We start from the raw sequence: 18469 nt of genomic DNA on the forward strand, positions 1-18469 counted from the left end.
AATGATAATCTTGGTATCTGACATACATTAACTGTAGAGGTATTTTATTCCTATCCATATGCAATATTGTAAATACCATTCTTAAGTCACCACAAATGCATAAACTAAATCTCTTTCCTGTCATTTGCTAGGTTTCCGTCCAATTGGCTACAGACTTTCATGCGAATATTCAAACTTCTGCATGAAAAATTATGCATATATTCCCACCAGTGTGTTTCCATCAAATTGACTTGTTACAGATTAAGATGTAGTGCACATAAAATAACTTTGCGGTTAAATTTCCATGTACCAAATAATAAAAAACAATTGGGTTTTCATTGCATTTTCAACTCTATTGATGGTTTTGTCACAAAATTGGTTGCGTTATATAAAGAATGTGCCCACTCTGGTCTAGGCACGTGTGCTCTAGCAAACAGCTCGCTGATAATTTGCGGGTATAGCCTATACCGTATGATTTTACTTGTCAAACGGCAGCCAAGCATCGATCATCTTGCCATCAGAATAAGACCCTTGATATATATTGGAAAGGAGCATCAAGATCATCAAGTTCATCGTAACTTATTTCATCTGTAGCCTAATAAACTGCATGCTTTCTCGAGTCATAGTGGGAGGACCACACAATATCATTGCGTGACTCCAAGTTTACTTCGATATGATGGTTATTATATAAATATTTGCGCATAAAGGCGTTTCCACCGCCATTTCTCGCATAATTCATTTTACCGACACAAAAAGATCCAACCTTGCCTAGTGTATTTTGTTTTGTTGACATTTGGAAGGTTGACCGACAAATTTGCTGTTTCCATCAGGCCTGTCGTGATTTTTTTTATCCATCATGTCCTTTTGTCACGCCCTGGCCTTAGAGAGCTGTTTTATTTCTCTATTTGGTTAGGTCAGGGTGTGATTTGGGGTGGGCATTCTATGTTATGCATTTCTATGTTGGCCTATGTGCAAACTGGCCAGGCCCCAGAACAACAACAATCAATGGCTACTTTGTGTCCTTACCCTGTTAGGACACACGAATGTCCCGATCACCTTAAAGACTTTGAATCAGAGCTTACAAATCAAATCAATCAAATCAAATTGTTTTAGCCACATGCGCCGAATACAACAGGTGTAAACCTTACAGTGAAATGCTTACTTACGAGTCCCTAATCAACAATGCAGTTTCAAAAAATACAGATAAGAATAAGAGATAAAAGTAACAAGTAATTTAAGTGCAGCAGTGAATTAACAATAGCAAAACTATGTACAGGGGGTAACCGATCAGAGTCAATGTGCGGGGCACTGGTTATTTGTGGTAGTGTGAACATGTAAGTAGAGTTATTAAAGTGACTATGCATAGATGACAACAGAAAGTAGCAGCGGTGTAAAGAGGGTGTGTGTGTGTGTGGGGGGGGGGGGGGGGGGGGGGGCACTGAAAATAGTCTGGGAAGCCATTTGACTAGATGTTCAGGAGTCTTATGGCTTGGGGGTTGAAGTTGTTTAGAAGCCTCTTGGATCTAGACTTAGTGCTCCGGTACCGTTTGCCGTGCAGTAGCAGAGGGAACGGTCTATGACTAGGGTGGCTGGAGTCTTAGACAATTTGTAGGGCCTTCCTCTGACACCGCCTGGTGTTGAGGTCCTGGATGGCAGGAAGTTTGGCCGCAGTGACGTACTGGGCCATACGCACTACCTCTGTAGTTCCTTGCGGTCGGAGGCCGAGCAGTTGCCATACCAGACAGTGATGCAACCAACTAGAACCTTTTGAGGATCTGAGGACCCATGCCAAATCTTTTCAGTCTCCTGAGGGGGAAAGGGCATTGTCATTCCCTCTTCATGACCGTCTTGGTGTGCTTGGACCATGTTAGTTTGTTGGTGATGTGGACACCAAGGAACTTGAAGCTCTCAACCTGCTCCACTGCAGCCCCATTGATGAGAATGGGGGCGTGCTCGGTCCTCTTTTTCCTGTAGTCCACAATTATCTCCTTTGTCTTGATCACATAAATATATTTTCAATTTGAGGTCTTTCGCTGTGCTGAAAATCAAGTATAGTTTGGTGGCAAGGGAAGTGTCCTGTTTTTTGGGGAGCAGTTTTCAGTTGTGTACATTGCATATGTCTTAGTAAAACGCCCTCGATGTTTGAAAATGTGAAGATTGAGAGAAGTGATGGATGTTGAGAGAATCGTTTGAAGATTTGTAAACAAAAGGAGCTAAACTAATTTAAATGCAGAACAAATTATTTTGAAACTAATTTAAAAATAGTCTTTTATTTGAACTTTTCAAACAACCAACCCTATTGAATCCATTTTGCTCTTGCCTGCAGTTACTACCTTTGGTTAGATGACTTGGATCTTTGGTTTCACTGCCAGTTTTTTTTCGATTGCGAGTTTTGGTGGTTTATTTTGTCCTATTCAGTTGTGTAATTTTATGATTTCATGTCTATAGACTGTTTAGTGAGGAGCTAAACCGGAAATTGCTTCTGCTACATTTTGAAGTACCATCCCTGAGATGACTAATACAAGAAATGATTGGCAGTCAGCTTCAGCGATCTATATAACCGGTCTAGTTTCCTGATCATATTGGAGCTCCCTGCTATGTGTTGCTCTGGATGTCTTAGTCTAACGTCTGTAACTAGATGCTTAAAAGCCTGTAGAATGAGAGTAGTTACTCAATATTTTTCTGTTGTTCAAGGCTCAAACTCCTATGGGTCCATTCGGCAAAACCACTCCCACCATCACCGACCGAGGTTGCAGCCATTGTGTCCTTTCCAAATAGCCTATATTTTTTTGTATTTAATTACTTGTAAACTTCATACTTTTTAGTAGTTCCAATAGGCCTCCAGTGTTGTTGTTTGCTTGAACAGTCACTGAGGCTGTATTTAACTTTAAACGATAGTTATTTCAGATGCATCAGGTTTAGATACTTTGCTAACTAGCATTGATAGCTTAGCACAAAAGATACAGGCTGAGAGACTAGGATTCCTGTACATTTTTCCTGTAAATGTCATTCTTCTAACAGGCTTAATGTTACATCAGAATTTCTGAACCAAGAGGCACAACATTACAAGACTTTCTTGAACACTTGCCGAAACAAACCAAGCAGACCAGGGCGGGTTTGAGAAGTGAAATATTCTTGCATTGGTTGTTAATTTTGTCAAACTAAAGGCACAACACGAATTCGAGCCAATAATAAGTAGTTGAACATGTTACTCCACAACCATGTGAAAATGACATGTTTTCATTTTAGTCAAAAACAACTTTATCGAAGGAGTGCCTTTTGATTTGACAGCCTGCGATTTGAGATTCTTGGATCCAACGGCCGTGTCTTTGTGAGACGCAGAGTAGGTGAACGGATGATTTCTGCATGTGTGATTTCCACCGTGAAGCATGGAGGAGGAGGTGTGATGGTGTGGGGGTGCTTTGCTTTATTTAGAATTCAAGGCACACTTAACCAGCATGGCTACCACAGCATTCTGAAGCGATATGCCAGCCCATCTGGTTTGTGTTTGGTGTTGGTGTCATTTGTTTTTCAACAGGACAAAGACCTAACCCACCTCCAGGCTGTGTAAGGGCTATTTGACCAAGATGAGTGATGGAGTGATGCACCAGATGACCTGGCCTCAACCCAATTAAGATGGTTTGAGATTAATTGGACCGCAGAGTGAAGGAAAAGCAGCCAACAATTGCTCAGCATATGTAGGAACTCTTTCAAGACTGTTGGAAAAGCAGTCCAAGTGAAGCTGGCTCATGCCAAGAGTGTGCAAAGCTGTTATCACGGCAAAGGGTGGCTACTTTGAAGAATCTCAAATATAAAATATATTTGGATTTGTTTAACACTTTTTTGGTTACTACATGACTCCATATGGGTTTCATAGTTTTGATGTCTTCACTCTTCTACAATGTAGAAAATAGTAAAAATGAAGAAAAACCCTTGAAGGAGTGGGTGCATCCAAACTTCTGAATGGTACTGTATAGCTTACACCAAAGGGTAAAAGCTATATATTTTGAGCAAAATAGTGCATCTCAGCATCTGTGGTCTAAGATTTATGCTTAATGATGTGGACTGCAAATTACATCATTATGGGAGTAGGCCTGGGCTCACAGAAATAAGAATGAATAGAATGGGCTTGGAACTCTAACCCTGGAAAATGATTGGTAACTTCATGGGTACACTCTCAATGGCTGCCTGGTATTGTGACGCAATAATGTCAATGTTTTTTTGGAATTTCTATTCATTCTTATTTCTAAGCCAGTTTAATATTCAGTAGCATTCAAGCTTTGGCAACCTCAGATGAAGTACGATTTTTTCCCGGCTCATTTTGGAGAACGAATTAGGCGTGTAGCATGGACGGCGACAAGGCGCGAAAAGTAAGTCAATTTCTATCGCTACAGGCCTACCTTGAAATGATTGACTGTAGACAGTTATTGTATTGATTACACCGAAAAATGCATGGAAAAGGGTGCATGTCTGAGGTCATGTGTAAATCCACTGTCGCAACATCGAGTCTATAAAATGGATCGATTTGGCTTAGATCATTGTGTTAGGAATTGCCATTTAATCAGAACCATATGCCCGAAACCGCTCACGCACACCCGGCGTCAGGAAACATTTACTCAGGGGGCAGTCGAAATCGATGAGGGGGCAAGTCCGTTTGGTAATGAATATAGGCTACAAGATAGATAGGGTAATTCACTTATTACAAACAGCCTATGTTTTACAAAAATAATACAAACCAAATGCTGAAAGTAGCCTAGTAACCTAGTTATTCATGCATGCAAACAAAAATAGGCTACTGAATAGAAGTTTGGCTTAGAATAGCCTACTGACACAACTGTGAATGCAACGAATGAACGTGAACAGAACAAAACAGCGGTACCAAGTAGTATGACTAGTAAACAAAATGTCAGATTGATAAAGATATGACACAATCTAATTTATATTTAGGCTAGTTACATTAACAGTAAACAAATGCAGCAAACAAAAGGCAAATAACCAAAACATAGTCCACAGCCTGCAACATTGAGATGCAGCCATGTGTAACAGTATAGACTTGATGCCCGTCCCCTGCACACGAAACAGTCACTCTCGAAGCATCGTTAACCAGCGCTCCACAAAATCCGCGGCCCTTGCAGAGCAAGGGGAACCACTACTTCAAGGTCTCAGAGCAAGTAACGTCACCGATTGAAACGCCACTAGCGCGCACCACCGCAAACGAGCTAGCCATTTCACATCAGCAACACATGCGCAGCTGTCTTTCCAAAACAACTGGCCCGCTTCAAACATGGAAAGTCATGCTGCTCAGGGGTTCAGCAACACTTGTGATATGGTACAATACACTTCTGTCGATCAATTATGCAATGCCAGCCTACCATAAATAAGTTTCCAATATGTACTATTCCATTTACAACCACTTAACCAATAGGCTACAAAGAAAACCATAATAGAATGTATCTACTGTATTTCTGTGATTAAACATACCAATATGTACAGTGCTTTCAGAAAGTAATCACACCCCTTGACCTTCTCCACATTGTGTTGTGTTACAGCCCGAATATAACATTTATTAAATTGAGTTGTTGTGCCACTGATCTACACATAATACCCCATAATGTAAAAGTGGAATTAAGTTTTTTTAGACATTTTTACAAATTAATAAAAAATTAAAAGCTGAAATATCTTGAGTCAAAAAGTATTCAACCCCTTTGTTATGGCAAGCATTGGCTGACTGGGACAAAAATTCAGCCCTGGCAATTTAGCAACACATCATACCCTAGTGGTAATCACGATGACATATTATGGAATTGGCATTACATTTGTGTGTCTCTTTCTGTTTTCTTCCTACCGCCACAGCACCTACCTGTCACGATCGTCATATGAAGGAGACCAAGGCGCAGCGTGGTATTCATACATTCTCTTTATTAAAAGAATGAACACCGAACAAACTAACAAAATAACAAACTAAACATGAAGCTATACAATATAGTGCAGACAGGCAACTACACATAGTCAAGATCCCACATCAGAAAGTGGGAAAAAGGGCTACCTAAATATGATCCCCAATCAGAGACAACGATAAACAGCGGTCTCTGGTTGGGAACAATATCAGGCCAACAAAGATATACAAAACCCTTAGACATACAAAAACTCTAGACATATAAAAACACCTAGACATACAAAAGTACCCACTCTCGTCACACCCTGACCTAACCAGAATGCATAGAAAAACAGAGATACCTAAGATCAGGGCGTGACACTACCGCCACTGAGCCGTCTCTGCTAGGCCTAGCTTCCTTTCTCACAGCTCTGGTACCAGTAGACCAGGGGACCACAATGCCTATACTGACCCAGCAACATCTTAGTTGTGAATGAATAAACAAATGTATTAGATAAAGAAGAAAAAAATACTGAATAAATGCCTAATAGGTTACCATTTGCTGAAAATACCTTATATTTATTTGGCTAATTAGTGCCTGGCCATCATCAAATCAAAATATATTGGTCACATTCCCAGAATACAGGATGTAAATACAGACATAAATACAACCAAGTAATATAAACATATTTTAAAAAGGAGTAAGGGTAGTAGGAATATATACTATGAATATACTATGAGGTATACTATGAATATACTATGAATACTACAGAATATGCTGGGATGGAAAGGTAAAGAAAGAACATACCTAGTCAGTTGCACAACTGAATGCATTCAACTGAAATGTGTCTCCTGCATTTAACTCAACCCCTCTGAATCAGAGAGTTGCAGTGGGGTGTTCGTAGTAAGGATAACTGGCTACTATTTGGAACTTTGTGAGGTGAGCTTTCTGGTGCCCAGAAACGCTGAGGCATCACCCAAGTGGGTGCTACCCAGAGTGGAAGAGAAATCCAGTGGCTATAAGACTCAGGCTGGTTCCCAGTCTAGCCCTCTACAAGATCATCAGCAAACTCCATCACCATCATCTACCATTCTCTGACCAGCTCTCCCCGCTCAAGCCATGAACGGACCCTCCATCTTCGGAGGATGCAGCTTTCAAAGACTTGGCCTCTATTGGTTGACCTGTCCTGATACATTGCTTGTTTGTTTTTTGTTGTTGAAGCGCTTTGAGAATCTATGAAAAGCGCTACAGAAATGCCATATATTATTATTATTACTACTACTAATATTATTATCAATACTATTACTACTATTATTACTATAATTATTACTATTGTTATTATTACTATTTTTATTATTATTATTACTATTTATATTATTACTATTATTACTGTTGTTATTATTCCTACTATTATTATTATTACTATTATTACTACTATTATTATTATTATTACTATTATGGACTCTGCATGGTCAATCCGAATTCTGCATTGGCCGCAGAAGTCAGAGCATTCATGCTTCTTGCGCTTTGCGGATGTCAGGGATCCCGCCGGAACTTTCATTACGCACACCTGTCCCCTATTCCCACTGATTAGGACTTGTATAAGTGTGCCCTTTGGTTTCCATTGGACTTTTGATTATTATTACAATGTCCGTTGGTGCGCATGAGTACCTGTGCTGTGTGTTTTTGGCTTTCGTGCCCTTGTGGATTGCGCAGATGATTACGGGTCTCGTAATCATCGGGACGAGACCCGTAATCATCTGCGCAATCCACTGCCTTCTTCAGCTTGATGATGGAATGGCCAGCTTTCCATGCCAGGATGTTTTCCTTTTTCATTCCGGCCACCTCCACCTTGCCTGCATTGGAAGTAGCGACCACATGGAGGAAGTCCCCGAAGTCGTACACCACACCTCCAGGTCGAGCTTTCATTTCCTGTTCCACGACGTGGTGGAAACTGTCTGCACTCATGAAGGTGTGTCCTTGCTCGAAGAACTTGAGGGTGATGTCCTCCATCAAAGTTGAGTCAGCATTGACAACGCTCAGCAGTGATGTTAGGAGGCACCAGTTTTTGTTTTGAGAAGTGCAGTTATCCACCCAATACACTGCATGCTTGACATCTCTCTCACTCTCCAGTGCTGTTACGTAAGATGAAGTAATCTACTCTGCCTTCCCGAACAGCTGTTCCTTCATGCCATACCACTGAGATTGTTTACTTCTTCTTTTGAGACTTCTTTCCAATGGTGGCGAATGTCTCGTGATAGGCAACGATTCTTCTTGTGAACAATGCTGTTTTCACACCTGGCATGCGAGGGAGCATGATGACTTTTTGCATATCAACGCTCTTCACAGACCAGTCCTCAGGCCAATCCTTCTGTGCATCAGCCTGGTAATTGCTTCTGCTCTGCCCTGCAGACTTCTTATGTTCCTCATATCTTCCACATTGAATGCAGTCGGGGTTGGTGATGGTGAATTCAGGTGCTGCATGGCTGTTGTCTTGGCAGGCTTGGGTTTCCATGGCCTCATTCTCCCTGTGCTCCATCTTCAGATGATGACCCTGCACCAAACAGAGCTTGCACTCCTCCTCTCCAATCTTCACAAAGCTGATGTTCCTTCCCTTTACTGCCTTGCGATAGGTTTCATAACCGCAGCTGGCATCTTTGTTCTTCTCCTTGTAGTCATTATGCATGAACCGAATATTGACGTCACTAGGGAGGTAGAAACGATGTGGGGCATGCTCTCGTCTGTAGTGCCTGATTTGGGGATGTAAGGACTCAATGTGTTGCAGGATTGGATTCATGTTCAATTTGCTCGCTGAAGCTTTCTTTCCCCTCTGATCCTTTGGTGGAATCAGTTTGGTTGTGATTGACTTGCCCATCATTGTGACAATCAACCTGTCATTTTTGGGGTGGTAGCCCAATGTTGTCAGAAAAAACACTCTGCACACCTGTTGTGCAGAACCGCTCTGGTTTAGAAGATGGTACAGAAACGACCTGCTGCGTCGACTGTAAGCACCAAGTGTAACATTTTTCTTAGATTGCTGTGTGTAACGGATGTGAAACGCTAGCTTAGTTAGCGGTGGTTCGCGCTAAATAGCGTTTCAATCGGTGACGTCACTTGCTCTGAGACCTTGAAGTAGTAGTTCCCCTTGCTCTGCAAGGGCAGCGGCTTTTGTGGAGCGATGAGTAACGATGCTTCGAGGGTGACTGTTGTTGATGTGTGCAGAGGGTCCCTGGTTCGCGCCCGGGTATGGGCGAGGGGACGGTCTAAAGTTATACTGTTACATGTGCCACCGTGTGGAAGATCTATGTCCTCTTCTCCTTATAATTAATCTCCCATTCATTTTCCCATATTTCCTTTCGCCTAACCTCTGAAATAATCTGAGTACATTGCCTCGTGCATTTGGGACCACATGGTTTGCCCATTGGTGGAATCTTGGATTTCTTATTTGATAGGTGTTCTGGAGTTGTGTCCACGGGCTCAGCTGCCACTTGTGCTGGAACATCCAACTCTGAAGGTGGATGATACTCTTCATCATCATCATCATTGACAATTTATTTATCTTCTGATAGTCTGATGTCTAATGAGTCAGAGACCACCCACTGGTTCTCTCTTTCTTCAAATAGTGTTGACACTGTGACTTCAGTTAAAGGGGGTATGATTCTAATGATTCTAATCTGTCATGGATGATAATAATTAATAGTGACATTTTCTGGTGTGCAAACACATGATCATAATCCTTTTCAGTTATTCTATAATATAGGATATAATCAATGTTGATTTTATCTTGTGCAAACATTATCTTAATCATTTTCACTGTCAAAACTCAGTTCATCTATTAATTTCATACCTGCTCCCAAAAAGGCTCTTACATTTTCATTTTTATTTACAAATACAAAAATATTGCATGGATGGACATTGACAGGAATAAAACCTAGTATTGACGTGGTTGTACTGTCCTAATACACCCTCACATGGCAACTTTGATCCGCATTGATACTAATCATCTAGGCCACAGGGATTGGTGGAAGTCATGCAAAACAGTTTTTTCCGCATTCATGTAAAGATGGCACTGAAGCAGACACGTTGAGCACACGTTTGGCATGTCAAAGCTTGTTGTACTAATTACATATGCCACCAACAAAGGTGATGGATACAATTTGGGATTTTAACTTCCCTGACCAGGACAGTCACGCAATACTGGAATATAAAAGAAAACCAGAAACATGTGAGTGGATATATTATTAATGAGCTAGCAATGCTGTGTTTGCGCTCATCCGGAAAAAGAGTGTGCGTGGCTTTTGACAATTCAGTATGGGGTGCACGTGGCTAAAGATCGTGTGTGTGTGGTGTAACGTTACGGATTCAAATAACCCATTGAATGTCAGAATACAACTAAAAGGATGATATTAAATCCAGGTATAATAGATTGAAGCTAGTATAAACTGCTGATCGTCTCTTATGGGAACATGTAGCACAAATCTATTGATTCATGCTAATGCTAGCTAGGTAGGTTTTGAAGTTTTGCGCGTCAGTTTTAGCTAAGTGGCTGTCACTGGCTAGAAATCGTGTGTATGGTGTACTGATTCAAAGAAACCAGCAGATGAAATTTCAGAATATAATTGATTATATGGCTAATAGATTGATGTTAGTATCAATTGTAGATCTCTTATGAGAGCAGGGAGCATTGTTAGTCTATGCTAGCTAGCTAATTAATTTTGATGTCAGATGTACTTAGCTAGCTAGTTCTTACCAGTGTCTGGATGTCGGCGTTTCAGGGCAAGTTCAACCATCATTTCCCCCCGGGAATGCTGTGCCATGGTGTTGTATCCCTAGATTAGCAATGTATGTGTGTGTAGCTGTCAGTCAGTGTCATACAGGTTCAATTGCATCACTATCAGAATAGAATGATATGATACAAAGGTAAAACGCAGTAACTGCAGCCAATGGCAGGTTGAAACTAAGCTAAAAGGCAGTAAGTTCAGTTACTGCCATTTACCTTGGTTTCACAGTAAATTTTTGCAGTTACTGCTAAACTCAATACAATAGAGGCAGGATACTTGTCCACTGACTCGCCAAACATGACCCTGTGTGAACCAAGGTCCTTTACACCACCAATTAATCCACACATAAAACGGTCAACCGAATCGTTTCTAGTCATCTCTCCTCCTTCCAGGCCTTTTCTTCTCTTGATTCTATATTGCGATTGGCAACTTTCATAAATTAGGTGCCTTACCGCCACTGACCTCTTTGGTTGTTCAGTCACCCACGTGGGTATAACCAATGAGGAGATGGCACGTTGGTACCTGCTTCTATAAACCAATGAGGAGATGGGAGAGGCAGGACTTGCATTGGGATCTGCAACAGAAATAGAACTGTCTTCTATTTTAGCCCTTTGCTATGCAGATGCTCGTTGGCGCGCCCAAGCAGTGTGGGTGCAATAATTGAATAATATAGACGTAGTCGTGGTAATGCTTTAAATCCATCACTGCAAATGACTGACAATTTCGACATCGAATACATGTGGATCACATTTTAGGGTTGAGATATGATTCTGTGGAAGGCTTGGCAACAGAGTGCACGTGTTGCAGCAAGCCCAGGCACAACTGGAGGTCTGCTTTATGGAGCGGGCACACCATAAATAAGCCTGTAGACTATATCAGTAGGTTAAGGCTACAATATCCTTTCATAGTGTTTATATCAGTACAACAACATAGGTCTGTCTATCAGATAGCGGACGTTTACTTGAGGGCATCGGGCCTACCTTTTCTGGAGACACAGGATAATCAAGTTTCAGTTATGACATCACTTGTTTACAATATTAGTCAATATACCTACTATGTCAAAAAGTGCGGGCAAAGAAGAAGAAAATGTGAGTAGGCCTAGGATAATGCTTTGTTCGTTCTTCATATTAATGTCGCTTCACATTTGTATAATTCTAAAGATGGACGATGAAAGTCTATGAGATTAATATGTAGCCTACAGAATCAGTCATCATGTAGGCCTACGGCTAGTTGACTAGTTTAAGAATAGTTTAACAATGTAAATGGATCAAACTAATTTGTTTTAGAGATAAGCTTGATTCAACATTTTTCATGCAAGTGAATTGGCAAAAGGTGGAATTATTACAAACCAAGTGACAGGGATGGGGTCTACTATCAAAACCATTACCAAAACCCCACGTCTATAAAGTTCTGTCATGATTGTCTCTGTCTTTGTAGGGGTTACAGGAAGCCCCAGAAAGGACATTCCCTGTATTCTTCAGAGGAAAACTGGGAGAGCAGGTTGGTGTGATAGTATGACATTCCAAATTATCTGAGATCCTCAATTTCTTTCAAATGAAATGTTACCTAATTATATATTTTTAATTACTTTCTTCCCATTTCCAGTCCTAATTCCAAAACCATTTCCACTGTAGTATCCATTGCCCTGACATTGAGGTTTGTTAAAACACAATCCACAGCTCCATCAGGAGACCCCAGGGTTTGACCTGTTGGACCCCAACATGAGAGTCATAGATGTTAGTTATAACTGCCTCCACGACAAACACCTGAAGAGTTTTTTCCGCCATCCGGAAAGGAAGAAGCGGCTGGTGAAGCAAGGCCTCATCACCTCAAATGAGAAGGCAAGGCAGACCTCCCTTTTCTTTCCAAAATCTAAAAGTGACACTTATATGGAACTAAGAAAATTGGACAGGTGTAAGCAATATGATGGCTAGGTGAAATGTTTGCCATTTTGCTTAGTTTACACAAATCCAAATCTACATATGGTCATTGTTAGTGCAAGTTGTAAAAGAGAATGTGTTCTTAATGTCTTACCTGGTTAAATAAAGGCAAAATCAATCAATATTGGGGTTTCGGGTAGAGGTAGATTTGGGATTGGGTGTTTGTACACATGAATTTCCTCTAAAAATGGCTCTTTTGTGGCTCCTCCCTTTCAGGTGCTGTGCACGTGTAAAGAGTACAATCGCTACAGTAGCTACATCAAGTCAGTTCAGTTGCTGTGGGAGAAGCAGTGCTGTGCCCAGCAGGTTAGAGTGGTCTGCTTTCTAGATGCATAATTATAAAAACACAAATGCTATATTGTAAGACACCTTTCCATGCGTTTTATTCCAACTGTGTATGTAACTTGCTGTCGCTCATGGATCGGGAAAGGGTTTTCTGATCACGTGACAAGACCAGGAAAAACTTGTGGAAGGGTGCAAATTAATCTCTATCTCTCTCTCTCTCTCAGAAAATGCTTTTGAAGCAGTTCCTAGTCTTGCAGCAGCAAGGGGAGGTTCCGTCCCACATCTCACTGACGGATGTTAGAGATTGGCTCATTGCCAAGGGTAGAAACTACTTCAAGAACACGTGAGTGTTATTAGAATCTTTTACTCAAATTTGTTAAAAAAACATAAGCAAAGGTGTGGAATCACATTGACCTATCTAGCAATAACTTAAGAAATAGAAATGGTGGACAGTTTGAGTTGTAGAAAAATTAAGGTTAATCATGTTTTATGTTCCCTTGTATGTGAAGGTTTCAGAGTGAAATGGAAGAGGGGAAGAACCTTCACTTGGCCGAACTGGCTTGGGATGTGAAACGACGCCTCAGGCTTAAGGAGCTGGAAAGAGAAGTGTGCAGGGAGCTGCGTCTGGAGCGCCGAATCCGCTGGTCGGTGATTGGACAGGTAAGGATGGAACAGCGGCACTCCTAGGGCTGATATCAACTCACAGTTGCTTAAGCAGCAGTAGGACCTCAGTGTTTCTGTTGGTATCTTCATCCATTTGCCTCTCTTTCTCACCCGTCTCTCTTAGCCTGGTAGCCAGATGGCAGATTGGAGACCCCTGGGCATGGAGACACACACACCTCTGGGAATGGACTCTCCCTTCAGACACTCCACCTCCTCGATGGACACTCTTTCCAGTCAGATCTCAACTGAGAACCTCGAGGTTGCTAGGCTACATACTGCCAGACCACAAACAACCAGACCACGTTCTGCCAGACCACCAACTGAAAGACCTAGCAGTGACTCTGATCACTCTGGAACCTTGTCTTCTGTGATGACCTGCTCACCACATTCAGCTAGCCCGTCAGTGGTAGTTCATTTTGGTCATGAACATGTTCCCAGCTTTCACTCTTTGGGGGCTGTAGACATATTACTGCTTCCCTGTCTCCCATCTACTGGGAAATCCATATCTAAGTACAGTGGCAAGAAAAAGTATGTGAACCCTTTGGAATTACCTGGACTTCTGCGTAAATTGGTCATAAAATGTTGTCTAAGTCACAACAATAGACAAACCCAGTCTGCTTAAACTAATAACACACAAACAATGATACTTTTTCATGTCTTTATTGAACACACGGTGTAAACATTCACAGTGCAGGGTGGAAAAAGTACACTCAGTAAAAAAATAAACTTCCCTTTTTCAGGACCCTGTCTTTCAAAGATAATTCGTATAAATCCTATTAACTTCACAGATCTTCATTGTAAAGGGTATAAACACTGTTTCTCATGCTTGTTCAAAGAACCATGAACAATTAATGAACATGTATCTGTGGAACGGTCGTTAAAACACTAACAGCTTGCCTCCCGGGTGGCGCAGTGGTTAAGGGCGCTGTACTGCAGCGCCAGCTGTGCCATCAGAGTCCTGGGTTCGCGCCCAGGCTCTGTCGTAACCGGCCGCGACCGGGAGGTCCGTGGGGCGACGCACAATTGGCCTAGCGTCGCCCGGGTTAGGGAGGGCTTGGTCGGTAGGGGTGTCCTTGTCTCATCGCGCACCAGCGACTCCTGTGGCGGGCTGGGCGCAGTGTACGCTAGCCAAGGTGGCCAGGTGCACTGTGTTTTCTCCGGCGCATTGGTGCGGCTGGCTTCCGGGTTGGATGTGCGCTGTGTTAAAGAAGCAGCGGCTTGGTTGGTTGTGTATCGGAGGACGCATGACTTTCAACCTTCGTCTCTCCCGAGCCCGTACGGGAGTTGTAGCGATGAGACAAGATAGTAGCTACTACAACAATTGGATACTACGAAATTGGGGAGAAAAAGGGGTAAAATTCAAAAAAAATAATAATAATAATAATAATACACTAACAGCTTACAGACGATAGGCAATTAAGGTCACAGTTATGAAAACTTAGGGAACTAAAGAGGCCTTTCTACTGACTCTGAAAAACACCAAAAGAAAGATGCCCAGGGTCCCTGCTCATCTGCGTGAACGTGCCTTAGGCATGCTGCAAGGACGCATGAGGACTGCAGATGTGGCCAGGGCAATAAATTGCAATGTCCGTACTGTGAGACGCCTAAGACAGCGCTACAGTGAGACAGGACGGAAAGCTGATCGTCCTCGCAGTGGCAGACCTCGTGTAACAACACCTGCACAGGATCGGTACATCCGAACATCACACCTGCGGGATTGGTACAGGATGGCAACAACAACTGCCCGAGTTACACCAGGAACGCACAATCCCTCCATCAGTGCTCAGACTGTCCGCAATAGGCTGAGAGAGGCTGGACTGAGGGCTTGTAGGCCTGTTGTAAGGAAACCGGCAACAACGTCGCCAATGGGCACAAACCCACCATCGCTGGACCAGACAGGACTGTCAAAAAGTGCTCTTCACAGATGAGTCATGGTTTTGTTTCACCAGGGGTGATGGTCGGATTCGCGTTTATCGTCGAAGGAATGAGCGTTACACGGAGGCCTGTACTCTGGAGTGGTATCGATTTGGAGGTGGAGGTTTCGTCATGGTCTTGGGCGGTGTGTCACTATCATCGGACTGAGCTTGTTGTCATTGGAGGCAGTCTCAACGCTGTGCGTTACAGGGAAGACAACCTCCTCCCTCATGTGATATCCTTCCTGCAGGCTCATCCTGACATGACCCTCCAGCATGACAATGCCACCAGCCATACTGCTCGTTCTGTGCAAGATTTCCTGCAAGACAGGAATGTCCGTGTTCTGCCATGGCCAGCGAAGAGCCGCATCTCAATCCCATTGAGCGCATCTGGGACCTGTTGGATCGAAGGGTGAGGGCTAGGGCACGATGGGTAGATTAACAAGAAGTTAAGCTTTAATTTGGTGTTTTGCACTTATGAATGTATGAAAGTGAAATATTTGGAAAAAATATTTTTGAATTTCGGGCTCTGCCATTTCAGCGGATGTTGTCGAGGGGTTCCCCTAGCCTTAAGAAGATGTCTCAGTTGTTCAATCTTGTATGTTCATACAATTATTTGCACATGTTAAGTTTGCTGATAATAAACACAGTTGACAGTGAGAGGACGTTTCCTTTTTTGCTGAGTTTATGTGAACCCTTGGTTTTAATAAATGCTTGACCCTACTTTGGCAGCAATAACCTCAATGTTTTCTGTAGTTGCAGATCAGACCTGCGCAACGGTCAGGAGGAATTTTATACCATTCCTCTTTACAAAACAGTTTCAGTTTAGCAATATTCTTGGGATGTCTGGTGTGAACCGCTCTCTTGAGGCCCTGCCACAGCATCTCAATCGGGTTGAGGTCCCCTACTCTGACTGGGCCACTCCAGTAGGCATATTTCCTTCTGTTGCAGCCATTCTGTTGTTGATTTACTTTGGTGTTTTGGGTCCTTGTCCTGTTGCATCACCCAACTTCTGTTGAGCTTCAATTGGCGAACAGCGTTACATTCTCCTGCAAAATGTCTTGATAAACTTGGCAATTCATTTTTCCATCGATGATAGCTAGCTGTCCAGACCCTGAGGCAGCAAAGCAGCTCCAAACCATGATACCATGCTCCCTTCACCATACTTTACAGTTGGGATGAGGTTTTGATATTGGTGTGCTGTGCTTTTTTTTCTCCACAGTGTTGTGTGTTCCTTTCAAACAATTCAACTTTAGTTTCATCTCTCCACAGAATCTGGAACATCCAGATGCTCTTTTGCAGGACAGCCACTCCTAGGGAGAGTAGCAACAGTGCTGAACTTTCTCCATTTATATACAATTTGTCTAACCGTGGAGTGATGAACATCAAGGCTTTTAGAGATACTTTTGTAACCTTTTCCAGCTATATGCAAGTCAACAATTCTTAATCCTGGTTTTTCTGAGATCTCTTTTGCTTGAGGCATGGTACACATCAGGCAGTGCTTCTTGTAAATAGCAAACTCACATTTTGTGATCGTTTTTTTTAGGGCAGACAGCTCTAACCAACATCTCCAATCTCGTCTCAATGATTGTACTCCAGGTTAGCTAACTCCAATTAGTCATTAGCCTAGGGGTTCAAATACTTTTTTCAACTTACACTGTGAATGTTTAAATGATGTATTCAGTATAGACAAGAAAAATGCACTCATTTGTGTGTTATTAGTTTAAGCAGAATGTGTTAATCTGTTGTTGTGATTTAGATGAAGATTAAATCCAATTTTATGACCAATTTATGCAGACATTCAGATAATTCCAATAGGGTTCATATACTTTGTCTTGCCACTGTATTTGGATAATATGATGTGAAATGCCTTTGCCACTTTGGTAAATGTAAAGTCTAGATGAGGAAGATGATTAAGTTGCAACAATGGAGACCGCACATTTGACATAGAGTAATTGCTAAAAAAGAAAGAAAGGTATACTTGTTATATTTACTTTTTTAAATAATTTGATATGTATTAACATGTGTTTTGATTTCCAACATACTGTAAATCTTAATCAATTCTGTTGATGTTCATATATACAGATTACTGTTAGGGACTTGCTGCTCATGATTGGGCACATAACGAGCTCAGTATTGGAGGAGGTAAATAGCATCCTGATCCCTGCCTTGGTTGACCTTATAAGGCTGAGAGCTTCAGAAAGTACTGCAGAGAATATGCTCCCCATCAGCAAAGACACCAACGAAGATTCAACCCAGGGCTCTGTCAGCTGTACCTCCCTACTCTCCAAAGTCAATGTGATCTGTCTCACTCAGAGTCCTGACAGTAGGTCCTCCCCAATCTCCATTGATGAACCAGTCACTGCTGTCCAGACTTATTGTAGCAGCAGTTATCTGTCCAGTGAGGAACAAGCTCACTCAACCTCCAATCAGGTCTCTACTGAGAACCTCCAGGCTGCTAGGCCATGTTCTGCTACGCCACAATTTGCTACGTCACAGTCTGCCAGGCCACAGTCTGACATACAATGTACTGCCGCTGATGTCTATGAACCCCCATCTGCTGTAGTGGGCTACACACCACATTTAGCTAGCCCAGGTTTGATATGTAATTTTAGTCATGGACATGTCATCCCCTTCAAACAGACCTTGGCCAGTTTCTCCTCCTCCAACACCAGCTTCCCTTCCAGCCAGGGCTCATCTACCAGAAGCTCCATAGTGTCTACCGCTTTGAAACTCTCAGCCGCTGATATGCCTCCCAAGCAGGGGTCAGCCAGGAGCACCTCCTCCTCCTCGGGCTCCATCAAGCTTTTTGACCGAATGAGTGATATTCCTTGTTCCCTGGCTGTGAGCTCTATTTCAACTGTTCCTGGACCTGACTCTAGCAGCAGCCCTGTGCGGGAGAATCAATCCATCAATCAAGAGGTCTCGTCGATCTGCCTCAGCCAAGATAGAAATGGCCAAGGAGGGAGTGTGACACCTCCATCCCCTTTGGATGTTTCCCTCCCCTCCATTATTGAGCGGGCTGGCGGACT

The 18469-nt window shown here is 42.4% G+C and overlaps 2 protein-coding genes across 2 annotated transcripts in view; both read left to right on the plus strand.

Annotated features, from left to right (window-relative positions):
* Positions 1 to 3550, plus strand: part of LOC139377634 (fibrous sheath-interacting protein 2-like) — a 6630-nt gene extending 3080 nt beyond the window's left edge. Inside the window, exon 6 of the mRNA XM_071120538.1 lies at positions 3518 to 3550. Within this exon, the coding sequence (XP_070976639.1) occupies positions 3518 to 3550 (33 nt within the window). The remainder of the gene's footprint in view (positions 1 to 3517) is intronic.
* An 8807-nt stretch (positions 3551 to 12357) lies between these two features.
* On the plus strand, positions 12358 to 16754 carry LOC139377650 (fibrous sheath-interacting protein 2-like). Its single transcript, XM_071120539.1, has 6 exons — positions 12358 to 12477; positions 12793 to 12882; positions 13086 to 13204; positions 13371 to 13521; positions 13649 to 13930; positions 16710 to 16754. Exons 1-6 carry the CDS (start codon positions 12358 to 12360, stop codon positions 16752 to 16754), a joined length of 807 nt encoding a protein of 268 aa, XP_070976640.1.
* Positions 16755 to 18469: the final 1715 nt, after the last annotated feature.

This window comes from Oncorhynchus clarkii, chromosome 2, assembly GCF_045791955.1.
Source record: "Oncorhynchus clarkii lewisi isolate Uvic-CL-2024 chromosome 2, UVic_Ocla_1.0, whole genome shotgun sequence".
Classification (NCBI taxonomy): Eukaryota; Metazoa; Chordata; class Actinopteri; order Salmoniformes; family Salmonidae; genus Oncorhynchus; species Oncorhynchus clarkii.

What these genes read in the sequence shown, in the direction of transcription:
- LOC139377650 (XM_071120539.1), top strand. Translation starts at nt 12,358, where the DNA reads ATGAGAGTCATAGATGTTAGTTATAACTGCCTCCACGACAAACACCTG. An exon ending in AGAAACTACTTCAAGAACAC is followed by an intron (nt 13,205 to 13,370) that starts GTGAGTGTTATT and finishes TTGTATGTGAAG; the next exon opens with GTTTCAGAGTGAAATGGAAG. An exon ending in ATTCAGCTAGCCCGTCAGTG is followed by an intron (nt 13,931 to 16,709) that starts GTAGTTCATTTT and finishes ATCTCTCCACAG; the next exon opens with AATCTGGAACATCCAGATGC.